General features: G+C 40.4%; 1 protein-coding gene across 2 annotated transcripts in view; it reads right to left on the bottom strand.

Annotated features, from left to right (window-relative positions):
• The window catches only part of SMARCAD1 (SWI/SNF-related, matrix-associated actin-dependent regulator of chromatin, subfamily a, containing DEAD/H box 1), a 44,531-nt gene extending 19,562 nt beyond the window's left edge, over nucleotides 1–24,969 (bottom strand). The window contains exons 1-9 of one of the 2 annotated variants that reach the window (XM_042808073.1): nucleotides 24,524–24,969; nucleotides 24,120–24,342; nucleotides 14,186–14,360; nucleotides 10,833–11,007; nucleotides 8,760–8,823; nucleotides 5,219–5,307; nucleotides 3,106–3,195; nucleotides 2,373–2,457; nucleotides 514–905 (exon numbers count right to left, since the gene is read on the bottom strand). In XM_042808073.1, coding sequence (XP_042664007.1) covers nucleotides 514–905; nucleotides 2,373–2,457; nucleotides 3,106–3,195; nucleotides 5,219–5,307; nucleotides 8,760–8,823; nucleotides 10,833–11,007; nucleotides 14,186–14,360; nucleotides 24,120–24,321 — 1,272 coding nt within the window. In that variant the 5' untranslated portion in view covers nucleotides 24,322–24,342; nucleotides 24,524–24,969. The remainder of the gene's footprint in view (nucleotides 1–513; nucleotides 906–2,372; nucleotides 2,458–3,105; nucleotides 3,196–5,218; nucleotides 5,308–8,759; nucleotides 8,824–10,832; nucleotides 11,008–14,185; nucleotides 14,361–24,119; nucleotides 24,343–24,523) is intronic. The other variant, XM_042808074.1, reaches the window with a different exon arrangement.
• Between the last annotated feature and the right edge of the window lie 2,376 nt (nucleotides 24,970–27,345).

Below are 27,345 nucleotides of genomic sequence, written 5' to 3'. Positions count from 1 at the left end.
CTGAGCTGCAGTAGATTAAAGAAAAAAGACCCCAAAAAAATAAAAGGCAACGACTGTTTCTTGTATGAAACTGAAAATATTCGTGCTGGCACCTCCAGTCATGGCGCTATTCTGGAAGCTGCTGCTGCTGCTGTTCAAGTGTCTGCAGTAAAGGTCCTGCCACATTCTCGCCTCCTGCATGGGTTTTCAGCTACAAGAGCTCAGAACAGGCTAGCAAACACCTCCTTCCCAAGTGAAAGCTCTAATTTCTTCTTCTGCAGGGGAATCAACCAACTTTCTATGCTACAGAGTGAGTGACAGTAATGTCAGCCAATCAGCTTGAGTTTTCCAGAAAAATCACCCCTTAATTCATTCAAAATCAGGTCATATGACACTATTTGAAATGCTATTGGCTTAGGAGGAACATAGCATTTTAGCCTAATCAGGATAAGGCCACCCATCTAAGCCTCCCTAGGCTGAAGCCACCTTGACTCTAGGCAGGCTGGGGATAGAAAAAGAAGAATGCAGACCTACCAGAGCCTCCCAGCTGTTAAAGGGCCGGAGCGCTATTATCTTCTGAGCCTTTTTCTGAGAACACTGGGGAATCAAAGTCAGTTCGCTCGGGGAAGCGTCCTGCAAGAAGCTGAGGATTTTCACTTTGTAGCCGTCCTCCATCACTTCGTCGCTGCTGCTGTAGTCCTCGTCAAGGGAGCTACCACCGTCTTCGGAAGCTGACTCGTCTTCCGAGTCTTCTGTTTCTCTCTTAGTACTCCAAATGTTCCTTCTGCCTTTGTCCTTTTTCTGAAAGCCATTCTGTTCTTTCCCAGAAGATTTCTGCTTCGGCTTCTCTTCACTCTCATCACTTCTGCTCTTGGTGGAGGCTTCGGTCCAGTCAGAAGCTTCACTTTTGGGAGGAAATTCCATGCCTATGTATGCAATATAGAAGGCAACAAGCCAACGCATACTGGTTAAGGGTGAATCAAACCCCACCGTTCTTCCAAAGTAAAACACATATAGATATAAGACACCATTCTAGTATTTATACACAACAACTCAACAGCAGGTGTTACTAAGAGAAAAGAGAAGCAAGCTCCATGCAAGTCTGCTTAAAACATGTAAATAATACCAACTCTGAGCATACGATGAGCAATGCTAATTTGTATACTGCTCAAATAGCAGAAGGTTTTAAGTAACTATCATTAAATACAGATGATCAATGCTCTAACGCGTGAGCTGCAGAAGCTCTGAGGTAAGAGCTAATAGTTAAGGACTCTGATGTATCCCTGGGATGAGACACTGGTCCCGCTCCAACCAATTGCAGAGGTATTAATTCTGCTGATTTCAGAAAAAAAGCTTTTCACAACAGAAATTATGTATTTTTGCCATTTTAATGCATCTCAGTACAGCATTAGAGGTGGGACAACAAAACCACGCGGCTGCTAAAGAAACTGGAAGAATGAGGTACTTCTGACCAAAGTTAACTGCACTGTCTTAAAGTAAGGTAGAGGTTATTTAATGGGATGTGAGCAAGTCATTTTCCCAAGTAACTTGTAGGGGCTTTTCCTTTGGAAAAAAGTGCTTGCAATGCTTTATGTTCTGCCCAATCCCAGCTTGCTGGTTGGATTGACTCCAACCCCCAACATCTACCTTCTCAGAAGCAGCAGCAGCAGAGACCCAACCTCATGCATACTGATAGCTCTTTCCACTTGTAAACAATTCAACCAAGAATACTCTCCTATCCCAAGAATACTTAAATAGCTGAAACAGCAAAACATAGCTATCTGACAGCTGTGTAACACTCTGGAAAGTAATCAACTCATTAAATAGTATTCAAATTACAACTCAGATTTACCAGGATTCACGATTCCCTACCACACTTAATGCACTGGTATTTAATAAATTGGTTGCATAATTTCAGACATATTTCCAGTATTTTTCTCTCTATAACATATTTTAGAAGGATAAAATAGCATATGTCACTTGTCACCTATGCAGTTATTTGCAATTACTGATTTACAAATTACCAGTTAAAAAAACCCAAACTTATTTTTAAACAAGCAGAAGGGGAGCAGGTGTCAGCTTTGACACATTTCAAAATATATTTTATGATATACCCATAGGTAATTACAGCTTCTTATGTAAATCTATATTAGCAAGGCAAAGATATTTATCTTTACTTACAGAGCAAAAGATAAAATAATCATGACACTTAAAAACACAGAAAAATTTAGTTTCCTTCCTTTATCCTCCCCATAATACTAGTTTCAAGTATCAGTGAAAGTCTGTAGGCATACCGCTGTCAGGACCGTCATTGATGGACATTAGAATAAGATTTGTATCACAAGTCTGTCTGTCTTATCTTGGGATAAAATGGATTATAAATCTGTCTTTACCCTCACCATCTTCTGCAAATACTCTCAGGGCCTCCAGTGCTTCATGAAACACCCAGTTGTGTTCCTGAAGTACATCTCTCAGCTCCTAGTAAATAAGAAATTTTGTATTATGTTAAGATAAGCAAAAACTAAATTTCTATGCATTAAGGCACTAACACTTAATTTGAATTGCAGAAGACAAAGAAAATCCCTGTATATCAGATAATTCAAAATAAAGGAAATCAAAAGGAAAAACACTCTTCAGTTTATCCTTATACACTCAGTTTAGATAGAGCTGCACTCCAGTTTTCAAAAGGGCAAGAACACACATAAACAAGCTTTGCTTCCAACAATTTCAAGCACAGCATTAAAATGTCCTGACCAGTTGCTGAGTATCATCAGGTACTGAACTAATACAAAATGGACAGTATATCTAGTTGTCTGGGGGAGAAGAGTGCAAGTGAGGGAGGTATAATTTCCCCATGTATTTTTATAATAGGCCAAATTTGATTATGCCAGACTTGTCATGGGACCAAAAAAAGTAGGAGGAGAAGTTTGATATAGTCCTGATTACATCCAACTGCTCTCATTTCAGGGCAAGTTACATTCCAAAAGCAGCAACAGTGAAGACCTTCCTACCCTGGGCTCTTTCCAAGAGTGCTGCTGGTGTAAGGACTGTTCGTTTGGACTATCAAAAGCTGCAATTTTCTTAAGTCGTCAAGACCTGACGTGCCATCAGGAGACACGAGCTCACCTCCTTATCCAGTCCAGGGAATGTATTTTGCAGCTTCTTCACAAGCATCTCTTGCCTCTCCCATTCTCTCTGGGGTTCTGACTCATCCAGCTATGTTAAAAAAAAAAGAATCTATTAGATTTAATGTAAACTACAAGCATAGAAAAAAAAGAAAACAATTAAAGCAATCAAGCCTAATCAATATTGCTCATCCTTAAAAAGCAACTCTAAAGAGCAAAAGTACTTAACATAAATCCAAGCTGCAGAAGTGGTTCTTCATACATACCCAATGATCAAAATAAAACCAAAACTTACAGAAGCATAAAAAATGTCTTCAGTCAAAGACTGGCATTCTTTACTTGATAAGCATACACAGTGCAAAGTTACATACCAAAATGTAAATAATTTAGAACTATTTAGTTTGTATTTCTTCAAAATAAGAAGTAGAGATTCTGAATGATACTTAAGGAAGAAGATAGCAGAAATTACCGTCAATCAGATTAGATTACAAAGCGTGCAATATTTAACCCACTAGAGTCTATAAACACATCAAATGGTGTGTTTATATCAAGTTTTAGGGGTAAAAAAATCCACAAATATTCTGTCACAGCACCATGGAGTCACATTAAAAGCTGGCAAAAGTTTTCATCAGTAATAGCTTCACTAACAGATACTATCAGCCTGCAAAAAGGGAGGTTTCTTATGACCGAGTGCCAAAACTTCTCCGTGCCACAAGCTGCTCTGTAATATTCACCACAAAGAATTACGCAAGTTTCTTCACAGAGCATTGAATGTGAAGTGGTTACAGACCTACTTATCTACAGCAGAGATGCCAACAGGTTTGATCAATATTTACTTCACTGAATGATGCTATTTGCTGAAAGGGCACAAACCAGATCACCCAGAAGCACTCCGAGCAACAGAGGATGTGGTTCTTCCCTCGGTGAGCCTCTGGTATCACTATGAGTGATACTATTCTACAGTACGTAGAATAGCTGGCAAAGTACACACTAGTCTTAGGAAGCAGCTTAAGAACCAGAGGAAAAGCAAGAGTGAGAAAAAGACACCCTGCAAGTTGTCTCGCTACAATTCTCTATTAGAATTCTAAAAACCTGTGTTTTAGCTTTATTTTTCCCAACCCTTCCCCTTTTAATAGTAATGGAACTGTTAAGCACAGAAGTTAACCTGCTGCATGAAACCAGGTCCAGGGAAGCATTGTTTACCAAATTGCTACCTAGACAGCCTAGCAGTCTTTGTAACCTAATCCAGCGGTTTGGTGATGAAGGATAAACCCAAACCCCAGCAAATCTTGCCTCACAAAATTCACAGCTCTCCTCCAGGAAGTAGGGGAATATCTGAGTAATATTATTTTTGCTTTCATAGGAAACTCTGTTCTCTTCATTTTGTTCTGACCGAGGACAACATTTGGTTAAATTTCAACAGAAAAACAGTCACCATCTTCTATCCAACCTCCAGTATTTACTGTAGAATTCCCTTTCTCTATCACAAGTGGTTTTCAGGGATGTCTACTGGCACATCTGGGAGCTGGCCTCATGTCAGCGCTGCAGGACTGTGCATAAGATGGGCTAAATACCAACCTGAATGCACCAGGATAGTTACATAGTTTCTGTTTATTAGCAAAGGTCACAGTAATCTTTCCCTTAAATGTAAACAACGTAATTCCTTTTAAAGATTTCCCCTAGTCATTTTCAAATATATAATTAAACATCACTTCTGTAACACAGAAGAACAGTAGCAACAGATGCAGAACTTCATCTATTTGAGGAAACACAAGGAATGAGGTGATGAGGCCAGGTGATATGTAGCCTGTAACTCCCACTGATGTCCAAAAGAAATGAATGGTACTCAGCACCTCACATACTGTTACCTGCCATCAACAACTTCCACAAAAGCAGTGAATGGCTATTGGGATACACATCCACAAACACTAAAGAACAAAGCAGATAATTCCATTCAGAATCACCAAAGGGAAGAAAAACCTCATTCAGGTGGCAAGATTTGAATTTGACTGGATTTTCTGATAAAATATACCAAATTCATGACACCACTGTCTTTGACCAAGTCAGGTAATTACACTTGTTCTACAATGCACAGAAAGAAAAACAGTACTTACCAAATTAGCTTTCGGCTTTTTTATAACTTGCTCATTTCTGGTTTCGCAATTTGTGGGAGAATCTTTCAGTTTCCTTTTACGAGAAGCAGCTTTAAAAAGAATCAAGGCAGAAAATAACTAATTAAGTTCACCCCAAAACAGCAGGATCATTCAAACCAACACTACAGTAACTACTCATTAGCTGTTCAAGATGTTTAGCAGCCTCCATAAGAGCTACCTATTACAGTCCACTGATACATTGAAACTTCAAGCAAAGCAGCTGCTTGAAAGTACATGGGTTTTTTTACCTCTACGTTTTCTTTAGTTTTCTTTAATAGTTTGACAATTAACCAACCAATTACCTTTCTGATATAACAATTGAAATAGTTTGGGTTTTTTTAATTGCCAAGTGTTTTACACACAAGTTGTATAAAGGCATATGTCTGTCTGTTTTTATTCAAGCTGACTGCTTGTGGAAAGTTGGTATTTAATCAAGGCTGAACCCCAGCCATGAGTTGGAACCTATATATCACTGCCAATTTGGAAGCACTGATGACTGATTTCTGGCTCAGGTGCACACCTGAGAGGTTACCACCACACCGTTTTCAACATTAAATCCATATGTCTGAAATAAAACTATGCATATTAAGTCACTGATAAATAAATATCAGTGATAACCATATTATTTATGAATAGTTCATATGAGCCAGAACTTTCTGAATATCTTTGGGTCCTGGTGATTATCAAGAGATTATCATCTTAGCATTAAGACCTGCCCAGTCAGGTGCATTTTCTGACTGCTGCCTTGCACAGCTCACAAAGGCAAGAACGTACTGCCACTATTTCTGCACATTAGGTTTACTTGAAGTAGCAACTGTTTCCAGACCAAATTATTGTAAAAGTTCCTAGTCCATGATCTGAAATAATACTGCAGGTTACATCTATTTTTACAGAATAACTGCCTGCAGAGCTCTGATGTCTGATATCAGCACCTCTGCCCAACCACCCTTCCAACTGCCGAAGGAGACCAGTGAACAAGCATGCACAGACACACAGACACTCCATGCTTGCTTTCCAACTGAATGATCAAAATAGTTTTAGTGGGGGGAAATTATGTAGCCACATCTTTGCACAAGAGGACAAAACACAGCACTGTACCAGCTACTAGGAAGAAAATTATCCCAGCCAAAATCAGGACAGATGTACCTGTAATTACTTCCACCGTTATTTGCCACTACCACTACAAAAAAAAACCCTAATTACCGTGACTTGCCCCATCATTACAAAAGAAATAGTCATTTATGCCTGTTCAAAAAGCAGTGGACAGGTTTTACATGAGGCTTCCGCTCAGAAACGCCCTCACTGATTTCATGGTTTTCAAGATGTACAGAAAACACCACCAGAAACAAATCAGAAGTAGCAGCTATTACTATAACTTCACATCTTTCACTCAAACGTATTTTCAGTGTCTCATCTAATCTTTGTACCAGTAAGTCATCTGTAATGCTTCTTGTTTTAGCTATGTACAACTACTGAATTCAAGCTAGAAATAAAAGGGTTTGTCATTTCAACAGGACAGAAAAATTTGAAGGTGACTCGGCCACACTTTTTTAGCAAAACCATGCTTCACAAAACTTTATCTTGTCCCTGACCTCTCACACAGTCATAACACTTCACAAGTGCATCATAAATTGACATAGATAAGCAGATGTTCAGTAATGTCTCCATTTTTAAAAAATGTGTCCAAAGCAAGGTGATTTATACCATCACTTTCAGGCACGTTTACTCCTAACTAAATATTTTACAAAACAGCTGTATATTAGTTAGAATTTTGCTGCCAAGAAGATATTTCTGCGGGCTCATATTTAAAGGATGTGAAACAGCATTCTCAGATCAACACAAAAATGGCCAAAAGGCAGGGCCTACATACCAGAAATCAAAGTATTCCAGTTCAAACACTGAACTGTAACAGAGTTTAAGGATATATATTAAATTGGTTTAATGTTAATCAAAACCCTTGAAAAGTAAAGTAATCTTAGTCTTCCAGGAAGGAATCTTCTAGGAGCAGCAGCACTCAGAGGCAGCGTGTCCCTCAGAAATATGCCAGCTTTAGTTTTCTGTTGCCAGGATCCAACAAGTCCCATCTATAGAATCTGATCACGCACACAGTGATAACCTCAAAACATTGATCTAGCTGGGTAGAAAACACCCAAACAAAACACAAAAGCAACCCTTTATTAAAAATAGCCCAGTGTTTTAAAGCTTTATGATAATTCTTAAAAAGCTTTGAAGTTGTATATAAAAAACAGAAGATGAAAATATGATAAGTAAAATAGGGGCAACTGAATTAGCAAAAAATAACCTCCTTTAGAAAGGGACTAAAACTGTTCTCCCCCAGCACATTAGCTTCCTGAACGTATTGCTTCCAAATCCACAGGATACTGCATGAGAAGCCATATGAACTGCATAGAACAACTGAAATAATCAAGAGTGATCATAAGTAGTTTCTTCTACCACATCCAAACCACAAAGATCTCTCAGGAAAACCACAGACATCTGAATGGCAAACAGATGAAGACTGCTGAAACAGATCAGCTTTTTAGAATTACAGTAATATTCATATCAGCCTTCTACTCCTCCCTCACCAATCCCAGTAAATCAGTCAAAAGATGAATATAAGACAAGAGATTTAACTTTGGACTTAGGTGAAGTCAAGAAACAAACTCAAAGCCCCAAAATGACAACCCTTTTACATGCTTACCACTTTCTACATACTCCCACAGTCATGTGCTGGGTTTTTTGGCTTCGGGTGGTTTTGTTGCGGTGGTTTTTTTTGTTTGTTTGGGGTTTTTTTGTTTGTTTGTTTGTTTTGGTTTGGTTTTTTTTTTTGTTTGTTTGGTTTTTTGTTGTGTTTTGGTTTTTTTTTTTTTTTTTTTTGGACAACAGCATGAGACTGGTCAAATTCAAATGCAGAACAAAAAATCCTAAATAAGCTTTAAGGGCTCAGAAGCATGGTTTGGTGGATGTTTTGATAGAGAACCATGGGGATTTGTCTAACGTTTGAGACTAACAGTTCTTATTCAGGTTTACAAGCAAGTCTTGAAGTCAGCCTGAAGAGAAAACAGTGATGGGCTTTGACACAAAAAATATCTAGTTATGAGTGTCTACATACTCCATTATATTTATTCCCTGCCACCAGATTTCTCACCTACAATATTTAGAATTACTATTGTTAACCTGTAACTATTTGCCTAAACTCCCAGGCAAAAAAAGAACCAGAAAGAACATAAATCAATTAAGGACCCACATGTAAAGCAACCCTGAGTTTCACATAACAAATTCCCCGTTTTTGCTCTATTTTTGGATTATGGTCCGCATACTCTTTTCACCTTTCCCCTCATAAAGCCTGTTATTTCAGTTGCGTGTTATTCAATAAACAAACAATAGCATAATTTTTAGTGTATGCTTTATCACCTTTTAAATACCTACTAATCAAGTTTACTTCACTGAATTAGCTAAAGCTTCTAAAGTTTGGTTTGGAGGCTTTTTTTGTTACACATACCTTCATCACTGAACTTCAAACCAGCAGCTATTGCTTCATCTATTGTGCGTGCTGATTCTATCAACTGCAAAAAAAAAAAGTCAACTGCTAAGTGGTGAGATTTGATCCAGTTAAACAGAGGATGGCAAAGATAGATCAGCGTCCTTGAAATACACTTCAAGAAACACTCCAAAAATACATGCATTCTAACATACAAGAACAAAATTACCAGGTATCAAACTAACTAGACTGATCATATAAATCTGTATTTGGAAACACTTTAACTACTGGAAAACATTTTTAATGCAATCTCATTTATTATCGCTTTTTTCCCTACTTCACAAACTTACTGTGCAGTTTTACTTAAAAGCTTTTTTTCATGAACTATTTGATGTTACTATCACAAACCCAGATGATTCAAAACCGAATTTCCCAAGTCATAAAATCTCTGTATACTGTTATGTCACATTGGTCAATTTCCTGCAAGTATCTGCATAAAACTTACGCCTCAAACTTTATATATACTTCTTTGCAGTTCTAGATTCTTTCTCCATCCATGTGTAATCTCCAAATAGATAATTTTTACAAATTAATTGGATGTTGAGACTTTTAAAATGCTTTCTGCAAGTGAGGTAAGTGCTACAGAAGCAAATGGTCTAAAGGTTATAAATATGAAAAAAAAAAAAAAAAACAACAAAAAAATGAAGTTATAAGGGATCCTGATTCCCAAGCATCTGTCTATGTTTTTAAAGATCACCTTACAATTTTGCTATCAACACACAACTTCCTTTTCAAAAGGCTCATGATTTTTCCTTAATAGCCTTCATCAGTTGCATATGGTTTGTCGGGACAGTCCATTACAGATCCTTCATGAAAGAACAATGGTTTTGCTTAATATTCCTCTGTACTGTCAAAAATGTTGTGGATATGTAACTGCAGATAAAAACTTGCACAGCTTCTAGAGACTACAAAACTCTGCTGACACACAAGCTATCTTATATTCTCCTGAGATAAATACCATCAGCACTATGTATCACTGAATAGTTAAAAACATAACTGAAGTCACAGAAAAGCAGTCAGACACACCATGTGCCATTTCTAGCTAGATTCTAAGCTACAGTGTGCTGTTACCACTCTTTGGTGTGAATACATCCTATGTGGCCAAAAATTGAAAATTCATACATTCTGAACATCTACAACATAAATTTTATGACAACATCCAGGAGAAAAATTCTAAAACTGCTATTTGCAACCCTTTCTTTCTTCCTGAAGCAGAAAGCCTAAACATAGAGCTTGATCCACTGGGGAAGAAAAGCACCCAGCAAGGAGCACTGGTAAAATTTTCTTTAATGACATTTCAACAACCAGGAAACACTTAACAGATTAATTTAAACATGTTTATATTTGAAAAGTAAAGCTAGTGAAAACCTAGTTACATACCAGCATTGAAAAGTAACTTGCTAAAATTGTATTTTATTGTACTGAAGATATTTTACTGTAATAAGCTACTATGTTACTGTAGATTTGTACTCTACATTGGACAATGGCCAAGAGTATCTTGGGTTCACAAGTCCGCATAATCAGAATAAATTATAGTAAATTCAAACTTACCCTCTTTTTGCCTCACTTTAAGTACTAAGGGCTTTGCACATTAAATCTTATAAATGTGATGGTGCAACATTTCATCTACCAGAGAAGATGGCAATGATTTCACTCATTCTGCATTTAATCTGCACTCCAGCAACAGCAGTTATCAATAGTTATCAACCAAGACAGCTATAACTAGACTAAATGTCACAACAATAAGTAGTAATACAAAAATTTTCTATACACCAGGATTCACTGTTGCCAAGTTGATCTAAAGGTTTATATATATATATTATACATATATAAATAAAAAAACCACACGTATATATACATTTTTATATATAGGTGTTTGTGTATGTATGAATGCGTATATAGAAACATTACATGGCTGTAGTTCCCCTAAAATACATTACTTTGATATACCCTTTTGCTAATAAAGCCAGAGGCTTAGGAATACTACCTATGAAACAGTCACCAAAACAGATCAAAAGAACAGAGTATTATTACTTGTAGTAATTCTTGGTCACTTCTTTGGGGAAAAAGTTCCTTCAGTGTTTGCAGCTTTGCACCTCTGATATCTTCCTCTACATCAGTCTTCACAGCTGGCAGCTGATCCCCGCCATTCACATATGCCAACTGGGGTAGTTCTTCAGGCTGTTCATCATCATCAGACTGTTCAGATCTGATGTATGGGAGAGGAAAAAAATAATTAAAATTTATTTTTGTTTATGAATGTTTTACTCTACTGGAACATTAGTGTAAACCAAAACCAACAGGATCACACAAAATGTGTTTAGAAGCATCCAGTAACACCGAATCAACTTGTACCCAAAGTGATATCTCCAATTCAGAACAAAATAAAGCATGTATGATTAAGCACAGCCTTTCGTTTGCAGTAAACACATTTCAGTTTAGCAAAGAAGAAAGACGACAAGGGAAATACTATGACTTATCCTTGTATTGTGCTATAAAAGGTTACTTGCCCATTTAGCAGCAACCATCTTAATATATTTCATCATGTCAAATTTGCCTCAAACGGTCTTGCTAGTTCTTATTTGCCCAATAGATAAAAAGATGAGCATAAGTTCTTTGTAAAAATTTTCCACGTGAAGTATCAACTCTCTGTCCTAGTTCTCAGCTCACCAACAAAGAAAATTCCAAGATCCTTATGCATCACCTTAAACAACTCAACAAGGGAAGAACCTTACTGAAAAAATCAGAAGTCCTGAATTTACTGGAAGATTTATTATTAGAGCTATCTTGCAGGAAAAGCAATCCCTATCTATTTTTCACAACATTCAGTTGCACAAACGAGAGCCAACATAAGCACAGGTCTCCCGTCCTACCGCCTTCCACAGACACATATAAATCTCCTTTCCTAATGATAATTAATTGAACTGCATGGAGTTGGCCATTTCAGAGAGACTTCATCATCGGGAAGACTTGCCTGCAGGTGTGCCTATGCAGATATTGCTACAAGACTAAAAAGAAACCCGGGTTTCCTCACTGTATCTTTCTTTAGCAGTTCCAACAGGCAGGCTGCAACACAGTTCTGAAAAAGTAGTAACATGCAACTTACATAGAAGATAGACACTATTTGAGACTACTGTTCATCAAATAATCCTTTTCTCCCTATCCCATTCAAAAGGCACACACAGCCACATAGACTCCCTGGTTGTGCCTCTTACAGTAAAAAAAAAATATCTTCAAAACAAAAAATAACCCAAACTCCTCTTGAATCCACCAAGCCATCTGGTTTCATGCTTCAGAAGGTGAATCCAGCATCCACTTTAAAAAAAGTCTTAGCTAAATGGCGTATTAAAATTCTGTTAGCATATTTTAGACCTTTTTGCCTTGATATGGAAAAAAGTTTTTTTATAAACTCCATTTAAAAAAGAAAAATCAATCCAAATGGATATGGTAGTGCTGCAATTACCTTATCCTTTTCTATCAGGGATTAACTTCTAGATACTTGTCAACAAAGCCAGAGTTGCACGTATCACAAATCTTGTCCTCTCGGTATAATCACATTCTTATCAAGCACAAAGAAACGCTCATTTAACCACTAAACAAGTACGACTCCAACCCACGAAACCTTGTGTTACAAATTCTGCTTTTTTTCCAGCAGAGTCCAAACAGTAAGTCTGGTAGTGAAGCTTGCAGCACACTTCCTTTTAGGAAAGACATGCTTTCTGCTCTGAACTTTCTGCTTTTTCCTCTATCCCTTATTTAGGATAAGGGCAGCTGAGATACCCTGCAAAAAAGGAAAAAATACACAAAACCCCCAAACACTAGGTAATACATAGACTAAAATGCACAGGGAAAAGACATTCAACTGACTGATACTGTGCAAAGCCAGGCTCAGTTCAGAACAAGCCAGAGCTCATCTGCCTAGCCAGTTCCAAACTCACTCCTGCCCCTCAACGCATTTATTAGCTCAACCAGAACAACACTTGTGAGACAGCTTAGTGGCTTCAGTACATGCCAGTTAGCACCTGAGCCAATACACCATGCCAAAGCGTCAGGCACAGGGGTGCCGGGTGTGTAAGAGACCAGTGACTACACAGGAATAATGAAGAGTACATCAATCCCACCAGGAGCCACTTCGCTGTTTCACACGTCTGGTAATTCGGAAAACAGTATAGAAATAGTAAGTTGTGGCTCTGCAAGTTGGATCCTGCATGACTATCTACATGGCACAAAACTGCTTGTACTGCTTCCAAACCGGGTTGATCCCAGAACTAGTGTAACTGTGTTTACACAGCACTGCATACAAGCCAATTCAGTGCACGCAGTCAGCTTGCCATCTCCGTATCCTTACACAATCTCCAACTTAAACCATGGACAGAAACAGGAGTTCACTCTGCTAACTAATAAATTTAATGTTTTTTCTTACTAAGTATCTGCATTAAGTGGAATCTTCAGGGAAGATACATTCAAAAAAAAAATCAAGAATTTCAGATAACAGCAGCAGGGTCAAACGTTATTTAATTTCTGCTGACAAGCTCCAGTAGCTTCATGTTCAGTGCAAGGATTGAAAATCTGACAAGAGACTACCCCTGTTAAGGTTGCTATTCCCATAAAACTTCTCCACTGATTAGTTCAGTCAGAATATCAAAAAAGCAGGTTAAGCCATCTTGTTTTTCTTAGTACAAGAACATTTAAGGGGCACAAACAGTTACCACTTTTCAGTCACACAGACATTTAACTAGCAGATAATAAACAGCAGGGGTTTCTTTAAACCATTCCAACTGGTTGCGCGAGATGTCTGTCTACATCTTGTCTCTCCTACACTCCCAACGCCGCCTTTCTAGCACCCACGCAAGTGACTCTTGCACACTATTCTCTCCCAGCTTATTCAAAAATCCAAATTCCAAATCACTAAATAAAAGGTTTCCACTAAGCACAGCAAAACCACCATGAAACTAGTACTTAACTTTAGCTCGGGAACTTTTATACTACACACTGAAGCTCTACTTGGTTTCCTGTCCACTATGGTTTCATAAAAAAATGAAAGAAGATAAAATCAACTCTGATATAGTTTAAAACCAATAAAGCAAATATTTCACGGTTAAGCTTTCAAGTGCCATTAGAAGAACTTCAGAGGGGCAAATGCACAAACGTGTAACGAATATTACACGTATCATTCAACATCACAGAACTCCTCCCTCGTCTTCTCTGAGAAAATGTCTTAAGAGTTCAATTCTTCTTACCCTGGAAATCCAGAAAAGGTTAGTTACGGGCAGGTGAATCACAAACCAGTAAACCAGAACCTCGCCTCTGATTTTCAATTCAGTATTTCAATTTAGAACATCACATCAGGTTGTACAAACATTACAGAAAACTGGCTTAAAGCATACATTACAACCACATCTCTCCTTGGAGCCCTGTTTTCTTTTGCAGCACTGAAGTTTCTTGGTTCTTCATCTTCACTGTCTGAAGACATATCTAGGAACTGTACTCCTCTTCGATGCTTGAAGTAAGGTTGTTTCCTTGTCCTTTTGGCTTCAGGAGTTTCTGGGATGGCAGTGTACCCTGTGCGAGACATTTCAACAGGAGAAAAGATAGGAGACAATGACTTATGACTTACAACTTCCAATATTTGCCTGTACGTAGAGCAAACAGCTATGATTTCTTCCTTACACGTAGCAACCATTTAAACAGAACTCACATCCTTATGCATGGAAAATTCCTGTAAGCTGTATTCCCTAAAGTGGTAACTTACCTGGCAAAAGATCCTCAGCCCTCTTACACCAAACAATTTTTATACCACTAAGTTGAAAAGATCATGTATTTTATGTTAATAACTACTCATAAATACATTTTTATCTTCCGAAAAATGAATGATTGGCAAAATCCTCAGAACTATTCCAGGCTGATCAGGACATGGATAGACACATACTGGTGTATCTAATGGCTGCTTTATGATCTGCTTGCCTTGACAGCTTTTCAGAAAGGGAACATCAGTGTTATACCGCAGAAAATTAGGAAGCTACATTGAGAAACTTGACAGGTAAATTGCAGCTCCTGTACAGATATAATCTACTCAGCCAGTCTTTCCATGTGCTCCAGATGATTCTTAACAAGGAAACTCAGCATATGGAGAGATGCTTTGTGCTATATATGAAGCATCAAGATATACAGAATCTACACATAATCAGGATACGTCACTGTGAAGTCATATCACAAATCATATACTACCTTCAGTGACACTTGCAAAATTCACCCACTATGCGTGCATTAGCATGTGTTAACTTCTCAGTTCTGAACATGCTTGTAAGACAACCAAAAGTATAAGCAGCCAGTCTATTAATATAATTCCTGAATTAGTCATGAATAATATACAACTAAGTCCCTCAGTGCTAGCTACACCTGAAACCAGCTCCATGAACATATCTAGATGGGGAAAACATGACCACACAGGGTAATCTACACAAAACATACAAAGTAGGTTCTGAACCTGAAGCAGAGAGAGGATTAAGACACTTCAAAACAAACTCAGAAAGCCTATGCTTTTATTAGACTTTGCTCTGTCGCCCTCTTTCAGCACAGTACCAAATGCAGCTAAGGCACAGTACACTCTAATTGCATATATTGTGTATTGCAAAGGTGGTTCCAACTAAAACTCTGATGCTCCCATATAAGTCTGGACAAGGTAAACACACAGTTCAGTCCATTGCCTACGGAGGCTAGAACTGTTGTGCTACCATCTTTAGATGGTAAGAAAATAAAAAAGAAGACCCTAAGAAAATAAAAAGCGATTCTTAGTTGATACATGTAGACTTGAATGTGCAGCTTCTAGCTCTTCTCTCTTTAAATCTGCATTAAACAGAACTAAATACTTGGATGCAATTGACACCTCATAAGTGTGCTATTTCATGTCAGTAATTGAAAAAAAGCACTCAAGGTGTTTTGTGAAAAGTATAAGCCAAGAACCATACCTAGTACAGCAGTCCCATGCATTCAATATTTCATTCCTTTCTACCATTTTTACAGCCAGTGATGGAAATCAAGAAGTTGGTAAACTGAGTAATTTTATTTAAGACCAGAGAAAGTATGGACCCCGGAGGCATATGACTGAAGAGAGGAAGAACGCATGGAGCAGACAACGTGACAGCTGCAGAAAGCATTTTCTGTATTAAAGTAATCTTGCAGAAAATAAATTTGAAATAACTCACTGTGGCAGCATTTGATGGAAACAAAGATAAATCCTAAAAGTACAAGCAATTTGCTGACACAGGAAACTATCAGATGATCCTGGCACTTTGAAAGGGAAAGGTACCCAATAAACTAAAAAATGTAGTACCAAATGTTACATAGTGCATTACTGAAAAGGAAGGAAAGAACTTGAAAATGGAGCTTAACACTGGTTGAAGGGATTGGAGTAAGCATAACTCATTTCTTTAATATCCATGAGGAAATTTAAATAATGATTCAGTGACAGTTCAATAAAACAATCATTGAAGCCTTAAGTCTTCAGATGACCTTAGCTACACACATGAAAAATCCTACTGAAAATATGGAACATGCTTCTAACCAGTCATTAGTCCATCAGTTTGGAAACCGAGCAGGAAGGAGAAGGAAAAGCTCACAATTATCATCATCTCAGCTTTTAACTCACGAAAGAACATCACAGTCTGTCAGAGTTAGTTACAAGAATTGTCTTGTTTTGGCATCCTGTTTCAGCAGAGAAACCCATGCTTTAAAAACCTCTATAACCTAGCATTTCCATATTTCTTACTGACCAGGTTTAATAAGAAGGGGCTTGTCTTTCCTTCGAGCCAAAGAAGAATCTGCTTCCCAAGTGACCGGTGAGTTTTACCTCCTGCCTGCCGCTGCTGCCACCCAGCCCGCGCTCACTTCTCTGCTCCAGAACCCGGGCACACAGACAACGCCTGCCTCCCGCTCCCCTCCCGGCTGATGGGGACAAAGGCCCGCTGGCAGCACACACAGACATATAACAGAGACCCCTCCACTCACCAGCCTCAGGCACCCAGCCCACCCAGGATGGAGCCTCAGCCTCCTCGCTTGCTGGCACCAGAGCACAGCAGCGCCCAGAGCCCACACCCCACTCCGGCTGTCGGCACAGATGCCCTTGCACAGGCTCGCCGACGGATCTCTCTACCCCGTGGCTGGCACCAGGGCCCCTCATCTTGGGCTGCCCCATGCCCAAGTGGGCACCTCGACCCTCCGGTTCCTCCCTGGCTTCCCAGGTCGCCCCAAGGGCTTGCTGGCTCACGCCCTGGTATCTCCACTCCCTCCGCAGGGGCTGCACGGGGGGCGAGGGGCACCACAGACACGCAGGACATAGCTTGATTTTTCCACTCCCTTCGGCCCCTCCAGCTGCCGGCATCCCAGACACATGGGCCCCTGGGACCCCCCGTCCTCACTCCAGCTGCTGGCACTTAGACCCCCCTGCACACAGAACGGGTTCCCCTCACTCAGGGGAGCAGCTAAAAAGGATTTTAGCAAGGAGACAGGACTGACTATGGTGATCATAAACAGGGTATGGCCAGACAAGCATACTGACCTATGTGTAACCAACCCACTACCCTCTTATCTTCCTCATATTTTTTCCTCTTCAAATCACTCTGAACCCCACCTTTCCCTACCTTCAGTTCCTTCCCTTAAACATGCCACAGCAAGCTTCAAACCTAAAAAGCTCTTACTTGCATCTCGTAAGTCCCATACCCCCAAAGTTATCAACCCCTCTCGGCCCGAGTGGTGCTCCCAACAGCCGTCGATTCACAGCGATGAGCATCACCCTGAAGCCCAGGGGCTGACGGCCCTCCTGTGACAGCTGTGGGAGAAGTCAGAGCAGGGGCCATTCCCCCGATCAGGTTATTCACCCTCCCCCCCAACACCACTGTGTAAAGCCTTTTACCCTGTGACACAATACAGCAAATCCCACCTACGTGGTTGGTATTGAAGAAACAGGAGCTCCCCACCGTTGATAGCATCTGATTTACACTGTAAGATAGGTGAGAACACAGAACATGATAGAAGAGGCAGAAGAGACCCCAAAATTAGAGAAAGAATAGCTATGATTTATTAAGAGCCTCAGTGAAGGACAACAGAAAGTCCCAACTCTGGATTGGAGTGGTGGATGAGTAAAAAAAAATTTCCACACTCATTTCCTTCACCAGAGGGCTTTGAATCACAAATAAGAAAACAGACCAAAACAATTACACAGGGAAGGTGCAGGAGAGTCAGCTACACAACTCCTGGGAGAGTTAACTTTTTATGACATAACTGCCAGTGTAAGTCCTCATATAAAACGATTTTACATCTTCATAATGCAAATACAGCATCATGGACATCCCCTCCCCTCTAGCACGCCAATCCTTCCTTAAAACTCATATGCCTATAATCGAGACACCAGTGCTTTCTCAGATGCTAACTCTGGAACCATAATCTCCGCTGGAAATAAAGGTAGTTTATTCTGCTTCTGTTCACTAACACAGAAACTTTCTGAGACAAATTACTACAGAGCATAACACCAGTTTTCAAAGCTGATTTGCCAGTAGAGTCTAGAATAAATTCATCTGATTACCAAATGTATAAATGAGCTACATGGTGTCTAATTCCTTCGTCTATGATAAAAGGCCTCAATTTTAATTGAGTTATAAAACATCTAAACTTTTTCTATCGCTTTCAAAACATGACAGAGAATTTTGGTAATGATTTTTAGAAGAGGCAAAAGTCTCACTTTGCAAAGTAATCTTGTTATCTTATAAAGCCCATATACATGTGAACTTAGGAAGGCCTAAAAATTACTAGTTCTGAAGCAGTAACATACTGTCCCAAGACAGGCCTCCATGCAACTAAGACCTACGTGTTGGCAGTAGAAAATTACTCAGCGATACCTTCTCCTATCTGTCCATGTTTGGAAGGAGACACGTTGTCCTTCACAAGGTTGCTTTGCTGTGTATCTGAAAACCATTTAAGTTTTAAGATCAATACAGAAGGACAAGAGAGACCTTTGGGAATGTATCAAACATTTTTATTGTATTTAAATAAAGATGAGGGAAAACTTATTTCAGAAATTCCTCTCTAGCAAAGAAAAATAAAGCAGAAAAACTCTGAAGATTATAAAGTTGGACTAGCTGAGCAAGGGCTATCACAAAAGGACAGAAATATGAGATGCATAAAAAGATGCAAATGGAAATGCCAAAACAGGTCTAAAAGAAAGATGGGAAGTTCACATCTCTACTGAATTAACAGAACTGATCAAGCCATTTTCACCATCTTTGTCATGTAGGTTAGGCTATATACCAAACATATTCCCCCCAGCAAGTAGCACGGCATGCAAATGACAGGTACTCATGACAGCTTTGCTGAGAAGTATCCTTATTGGGTTGTTTAAAAAACAAGCAATCAAAGTGTACAGAAATAATATGGTCTTAACAATAATTTTATTCTTTACAATACAAACCTTGAAAGAAGTTTAGATTTAAATAAAAAGAGCATTTACTGTTTCATTTGGTGACTTCTCATTTGATTTTTACTTTAAATAGCAATCACCATCCAATCTTCATGACAACTAACTCCTATGCCCACGAAGTGCTGAGTTGTCTGGAAAAAGTGTTCTCCCTTTCAAAAGGGCACCATTTCCTTCTCCTGCTCCTCCACCTATGCCACTGAACAGAACGGGGGCAGGGAAGAGAATAGAAATCACATATGTAATGGAGTCCTCATATTTAGAGCAAATTATAACCTTGTAGAGTGGTAACAGATTAAACAGTTATTGCCACACCATGTAATTACTGAAGGCAGAATTTCCTGATCATAGGCGATTAAAAAGGACTATTATGGAATGCCTGCAATCATAACACCAGTGTTTGATTACAAGGCCAGAAATAAGAAAACACAGAAGTATCCCTCACTGGAGGTGTAAACAACAAAAAACCCAATAGCAACTGATTTTTGCTATCATACAAAGAGAATCCATGAGAACAACTGGATCAATCTGTCTGATTATATGGAGACAGTGTTAAGTCATGGATGAAGGTACACTAATGCAACTGTTTTTATAATGTTAGAGGAAATGTTTTGTTTAGCTTGGCCAGTAAACACACAGCTTCAACTTCTCTTGGAAAAAACTTCACCCTGAAAATGTATTTTTTTTTTTTAATCATACTCACCACAGTCTTTTGAGAAGCATATACCTACTGCAGAACCATAATACATTGCCCTGTAATTCTAAATATAACCTCCTACACAAACCATACATCACACTTGGAGAAAGCCAGCCTCTTCTCTCCCAGATAAAGACAAAACTGAGGTAATACTTACAGGCTTACCACATTTACTAACGCTTCACAACAAACACTGTCAAATGGAGAGTAATTTCCACCTATTTCTAGAAAGCAGTATCAAATGCATGCTGCTCAAGTCTACAGGCTAATTAATGCTCCATTTTCAAAGGAAAGTCTTTTTCATTCACTAAAAAACCCTAAGTATCAGTGCTACTCTAAAATGCTTCTTAAAGAGGCCATTTTAAAACAACTACTTCACCACATCTTCCCATGAATCCTCAGAAAAGTTCACTAGGTACCAGTCATTATTTTTTTCCAGAAATGCTTTAGGTAGAATTATACTCTATGACGTAAATGGAAGATGGGACTTCATCTGATCATAAAGAAAATGACAACAGATAAAAACAAAAAAGAGAAGCCCCAGTGCAAGTGAATGATGTGACATACTAAACATCATAACCCCATGGTATAGTAATTTGGGTTATTTAAATTAGTAATACAGCGAGAATACCAACAAAATCAACCATCAGTAACAGGATTTCATCTACAACTTTTATTTCAAGTCATTGTTGAAGCCTAGTAAGCATGCTTTTGAATAAAAATCTCATTCTGGAATTCATGATCACAATTATTCTAATTTGTGTATTTCCAATACATTTCTGCTCCATTTCTACAATTGAAATGATGTCATCATCATCTTAGAATACCAGGCTATTTACATAATTAAAAACATCTAATTGAAAATTATAAAGATAGCTTCACTGTTTTCTTAACAGACTAGTAGAAACCAAATGTGTTTATTATTTAGTAATTAATAGTAATTTTTACAGAAATTGTAGTAAGCCACTCCAATGCATCTGTCCAACTTTTAAGAGAGGTATCTTTCAGATATAACTTGATAACTGCCCCCATAGCTGGTTTCTACCCCTCAGTTAAGTAACATTCAGAATTACCACCTACAACTTGGCCGCAAAGTCACTGCAAGCCTGTGTAATTTTGAATACAGACAAGCATATGAAGATGACCAATTCTTCTGGCCACCATAATGCAAACTGCTTATTAAAGTGTAGGGTACGCACATTCAATACAAAGCAACAAGAAGCATTACATACATACATGTCCAGGGTACAGATCAATATTTTTTTTTCCCCCAGAACAAACTAAACACAAAAAATTTTGCTAAAAAGATAATGGTGTTTCATTATACAATAGACACCATCTGACTATTTTTTTTTATGAAGATGAATGAAATTAAAACAACCCTATATTTTTGTTAGGTGCATATTTCAGGACACTTGACAAAACAGAAACCTAAAGAAATCCCTAGGAAGTGATACTGAACCATTTGCGCTCCGTAAGGAAAAAGTCTCATGTTTTGGGTTTTGGTTTTTTTTTTTTGATTGCATGATACAAAATGAAATAGGACAAAAAAAGTCATGAGGTATTTAATAAAGACCACATTCCTCTTGTTTCCTCTGTTTGATGTACAAGTATTTTGTGAATCCACTGTGTTCGTCTTTAGAAGAAATACAATTGTTGTCCTCGATTTATTGAGCATTAGGGCAAGTTACATTAGTTAACTTGGCGTAAACTGCTCTTACACAAACCAATTCAATACTTTGACTTATGTATTTAGCTGCAGAGAGAGCACACAGTACCATAAGATGGTGATCTCTGTACTTTTTCCATAATACAAGAAAAACAACAAATAGCTGTCCAATTTATTTGAACCAAAGCAAGAAAACTTCTGTCTTCCTGTCAAGAATTAGGAAACATGGAGGACAAGATTTGCTAATCTAATCTAGTTTCTTCTTTTACATTTAAGTGCCTTATATCCCACGGACAAAATCAAGAGTGTTTTATTTTCAGTTAACTTCTATAGATGTAGGAAATTTTTTTTAAAGGTTAATTCCTTTAAATGGGTGACAAAACGTGCAAAAAAGTGAAAAAAACTCAAACCAATCCATTTCCTTTAAACACTCAATATCCATGAAAGATGAAGTGTTATGTAAATTTAAAATGCTACTACTTACATCCCTATTTTAAATGTTAATGAGCACCCCAGTTCTACACCAGCATCTGTGTCCGTGGACTCTAAGTCAGCCACTTGCTGCCATTTTGTCTGCACTTCTACTCTACTCTGTTTCACTAATAGCTACCATCATCTCCCACGAGTTTTCACTCACAACAGCTCAGCCTTCCACAACTGGTCCGCTTTTAGGCTGCCTTTCATCTTCCCTTTCACTACTTCACATCTAAACTCATATTCATGCCTCCAAATTGGTTATGACATCCCTTTTCCTCCTCAGGCCTACCCCTGTAGAATATAAGCCAAGAGAGACGAGTATTTTGAAAAACAACAAGCTCCAAAGTTTGTTGACTTTGGTAGCTATGGTCTACCTACATGCTTCCACCGACAAAGTCAAGTCCATAGGCAGAATAAAGAAAAAGAATATTATATTAAAAAAAAAAAAAATCACAAAGATAAATAAGCCACAAAACAAGGAGCACCATCCATGACTTGACATCCATGTTCACAGTTCAAGAAGGGTACCTGCATTCAGTGACTCCTACACCACACAAGACGGTGACTTCTCACAGACAGGAAGACGACACCTGTTGCAAAGTGCACTTCCTCAGAACGTCACTTTTTCACAGAATCCATTACTAAGCACACACATGCAGAAGCCACAACTAACAGTTGATTGTTTCTTGTGTTAATGTCTCTCTGCCACCAAAGCATCCTCTCTGACAGTGGACAGAATACTTAACTCCATGCTGGCAACTCCCAAGCCAAGATTTAGAAGTTGTTTGGGTGGGGTTTTTGCTGTTGTTGGTTTTGTTTTGTTTTTTTTTAATACACAGAGCACCAATTGATTTTTACCACTGTAAACACAAAAGCACTCCAGTCAACTGAAAAGTCAAGCTGTATAAAAACAAAACTCACAGAATCGTAAGTATCAAACTACTATAATATTGATTTGGCTCACCTTTAAAAGAGAAACTCCTCCTTGTACATGAAAGGTTTCCCGTTATCACATAGATAAGGTACTATGATAAACTGCCTTCCATCAAGGAGAAGTTGTATGCAAAACAAATGTAGCCAAATCACACCAACTCATACTGTTCTATCACTGACTAAATGCATAGGCAAAGTCTACCTTATCTCTCCAATAACACTTGTATACTGGCATCTGTATCAGAAGTTATATGGAATGCCCAAAATGTATAAAATAATCAACAAGTTATTTTTGTTCTTTCATTCTTACTCCTTCAGTAACAGAAAAGCTACTGGTGAATGTGATTATGCAGCTGACAGCCATTACATATGTTTATTAGTATTAACCAATGAATCCAAACAGAAACAGCACATCTGCAGTGTATCAGCCAAACCAGACAGTAAATTACTACACATGCAAGTTCTTCTCACTTCCACAAAACCCACAAGCTACTGACAGCAAAGAGGGCAAACACTGCTACCTCACCGTTAACACAATTGGCTTGTGAGGATCTGCAGCAGGTTTCTCAGCTCTTTATAAAACCAGACCCAACTGAAAAGAAACTGTTATTTTTCTTTTCAGCTTTATCCGAGATATTCCACACTGTATTAGTCTAGGACTTCAGTGAAAAGGTTAAGTCTGTGTAGTGATGCATTTATTAGAAAACTAAAAGGGTGGGGTTTTTTCCCTTTTGAAAATCCTGAGATACTATATTAGCATGAAATAATTATCAGTAAAAATAATTAATAAATAGGATACCATAACATACTTTAACCATTTAAGTTACAGCTTGTTTGCTTAACTGAAAAATTTTTTAGCTTTAGTTCTCAGAAGGTTTTGACTTGACCAATTCAATTAGAGCAAGCACCGTTACAAAGAAGGATACTTTCAGGGAAGTTGCTGTGAAATATGTGTGCACAGGAAAGCCCACTTGTAAAATAAAAGATGGGGGGAAAAAAAAAAGACAGCAGTGATTTTATTTCTAGAAATGGAGTATTTGCGCTGTTGTTACGCTACACGCACAGCACCTGACTCACCAGTTGCCTCCGTCACATCCGAAGCCGGAGTACCTGGCCTGCTGCTGTCATCTGTAGCTTCATCCTCATCCCCTCCAGCAGCACCCCCCGCTGCGCCGCGATCAGCTGCCGGCACCCGGCCCGCCGGGGCACACGCCGCTTCCTGCTCCGCGTTTTTCCTCTTCCTCTCGAAGCGAAACCGATCCAGGTTGTACAGGCTCATGTTCCCGGCCCGCCGCGGCGCCTGTGGGGGGGGGGGGGGGGGGGGGGGGAAGCCGGGCAGAGGCGGGAGGCGGCGGGGCAGCCGCAGCCCCGAAACGCGCCGCCGCCCGAGTGACCGCGGGTGGGGACGGACACACGCCCGCGCCCACTCACCTTCCCCCCCCCCCCGCTCCCCTCACCACCGCCGGCACCCCGCCCCGCACCGCCCCGCCGGGCCCCGCACGCACCTGCCGCGCACCGGGGCCGACACCGACGCGGCGGGGAGCGACACCGGCCGGGCCCGGCCCGGCCCCCGCGGCGGCGGCGGGGGGGGGGGGAGGCAGCGCGAGCGGCGAGCAGCGCAACACGCTCCCCGATGGCGGCAGCTACGGCCCGCTCCCTGCTGAGGCAGATGCGCGGTGGCGCCGGCGCTCGGTTATGACGTCACAGCGTCGTTTTCCCCGCCTCCAACCTCCCCACCGCCACCAATCACCTCCGCCCGGACGGAGCGCGCGGGCGCCTTCGCGCCTATTTTGCTCGAGGCCGGCGCGGGCGGGTTCTTTTCGCGCGCGTGGGGCGGCTTGTCGCGGAGGGTGTCGTGTCCCTCTCCCCCCCTCGGTCTGGTAGCGGATGAGGTGTGTACTCCTGTGATAAGTAATAGAAAAATTTTGCTTTCGCTAAAAGTAATTAAACAATTACTTCCTAGGCTAAAGCTATTATTAGTACAATGATCCAAATTTTAGAAAAAGACTTTACTACTGGGAAAAGGGGGGAATTGATCTGAGGAAACACCAACCCAACAGCCCCCCCTCTTGGGATGCTCACCAGATGATCCATATCAAAGGGCGGTAACTCCTTTGCAATGGATTGAGAAAGAACAGAATGGGCCATCCCTGGTATCCCTTGTCCTTGAGATAGGAGGGGAACTGAAACCACTGAGCCATAAGAGACAAAGGAGCTGCAAATTGGCCCAGACTTGAAGGACAAGGTGTACTGCCCACGGGACTGAAGAAAGAAGATGAGATTGTAGAAGCAGCCAGGAGGCGTGCCGAAGGTGTTGAAACCGGCAGCTGGGTGGATAAAAGGGGGTTTGAAACTTAAACAATTTGGTGAGCCTGGACGGAGCTGCGACTCCTCGGCCACCCCAGCGCTGCATTTGCTCTCTTACCTTAATAAAGATTCATTAATCCATATTTGGATGTGATTTGCCTTAATCTACCTATAACACTCCTCTTCCTACCACCCCCTCCACGAGTGGAAGTGTTGGGGCGGGGCGCGGCGAAAAGGCCACCAGAAAAGCTCTGGAGCCGTAAAGCACAGGATTGAGGGCAGTTTCCAGCAGCACGCCTCCAGGATGGCATGCCTTCGGCAGGGTGGCTGGAAAAAAACGCCTCCCGCCAAAGCCGTGGGTCAGGGCACGCTGCCCCGATGGGGTTTGATGCCGCGTGGTGGCGGAGCGCAGGCAGCGTGGTCTGGGCTGGCTGTGGCCCGTGGGGCCAGCTGGCATCCCACCGAGGACGCCAGGGCTGAAATGGCGCCCTTAAGTACTGTAAGTGGCAGAGAGGTACCGAAACTGCCTTTACACATCTGTCCCTTCAACTACTAGTCACCTGTGAAATAAACTGCTTCAAGGCCTGGCAGAAATTATTAAGTGTTAGAGCGGGGAGCCAGGTGCAGCAGCTATTGAAAACATTCGGCAGAGGTTACGCTAGTCAACCGAGAAAAAAAAAGCCACTTCCTTATCTGTCACACCAGCTCTGTAGCACTGGGCTCACCGAGAGCTCCTTCACCATGGATGATTTTTGCCATTCAAATTGCAGTAGCCAGACCACCCGAGCGAGGGTCATGGCTGGGCTGGGCTGGGCTGTGTGTTGCTGTCAGCACTACTTACTACCAGGCTGCATGGAGGAGGCAGGGCTGACTGTGCTGTCTGGCAGACTTGCTACAGCCTGAAAGCTGGAGGTGATCCAGGTACTTCCAGAAATGCCACCTACACATACGTTGCCTCTACCTGGAAATTTCTTCCTATCAAAATTACTTTCTATCACCAGTAGTCAGCAAATCTAGGTCTTGGCTACCTCATACTGAATCATAATTATACTAAAGTCTGGTTTCCTGAAGGAGACTCTCATGGAAGTTGTTTGGTGCTCCCTTTGCCACTGCATCTTTTACAACACATCGTGGTGCTTGACAGTCACATTCACTCAGCTCGAGCAGCTGCCTTGATTAATTTGTGCCTGATTCCAGTTGTCCTGCCCTTTCTATCAGGCAAACGGCAAGGAGAAGTGGTACGGGATTCCAAAGGCTTTTCCATCTCACACATTTAAGTGACAGACCTATCTCTCATATTTATCAGTAGTGTCTCCTCTTACTCCAGCCTCAGGGCTGCGGCAGAACAGTTTGTCATTTTGTTCTGTGCTAGAGCAAGAAAATAAAACTCAATACTGAACAAGCAGATAAGCTTTGAGGACCAAAAGGATTTGGGGGAACCTCTTTCCAAATCAAGCTTTAGTGGCAATGTCTTGCCTCCAAATCAGATATTAATCTAGTATTTGGATAGCAGATGTGTTGAAATTGGTTGGAAGCTGCATTGTGTTAATCCCAAAGTCAAACATAAGTTGCAGCTGAACGTGTAAATTAAACAGAGGGCAGGTTTCCCCCCACAGAGATGGATGCCAAGGCACGGGTGGATTTGCAGATGTAGCTGGTGGTAAATGGTGCAGAGACCACCTGGGGTTATCCTCTGAGGACGGCTAAATTGTGCTGGAGAAGGATGAGTGCCTGGGCTGGAGACACTGTTGATGTAGAAAAAGGCAACTGGTTTAGGGCTCTTATAGAATAATTCTGCTTTGCATCTCCTATCTAAGATAAATAAGCAAACAGCAGGTCGGCCAGAAAAAGAAGAGATGGATCTGCCTGTCAACACAGGGTTGAGCTGCTACCAACTTGAAATTCCACCCACTTGAAAGGCAAGTTACCCTCAAAAATGAGAATAAGTCAGTTCATAGGTACATCAGAAGCTAAGCTGGGTGAGGGTTACAGGAGG

The sequence above is a fragment of the Tyto alba genome, unplaced genomic scaffold (assembly GCF_018691265.1).
Source record: "Tyto alba isolate M040663 unplaced genomic scaffold, T.alba_DEE_v4.0 Super-Scaffold_6, whole genome shotgun sequence".
Classification (NCBI taxonomy): Eukaryota; Metazoa; Chordata; class Aves; order Strigiformes; family Tytonidae; genus Tyto; species Tyto alba.
Note: the sequence above shows the minus strand (reverse complement) of the source record. Positions and strands in the feature narration are given on the sequence as shown.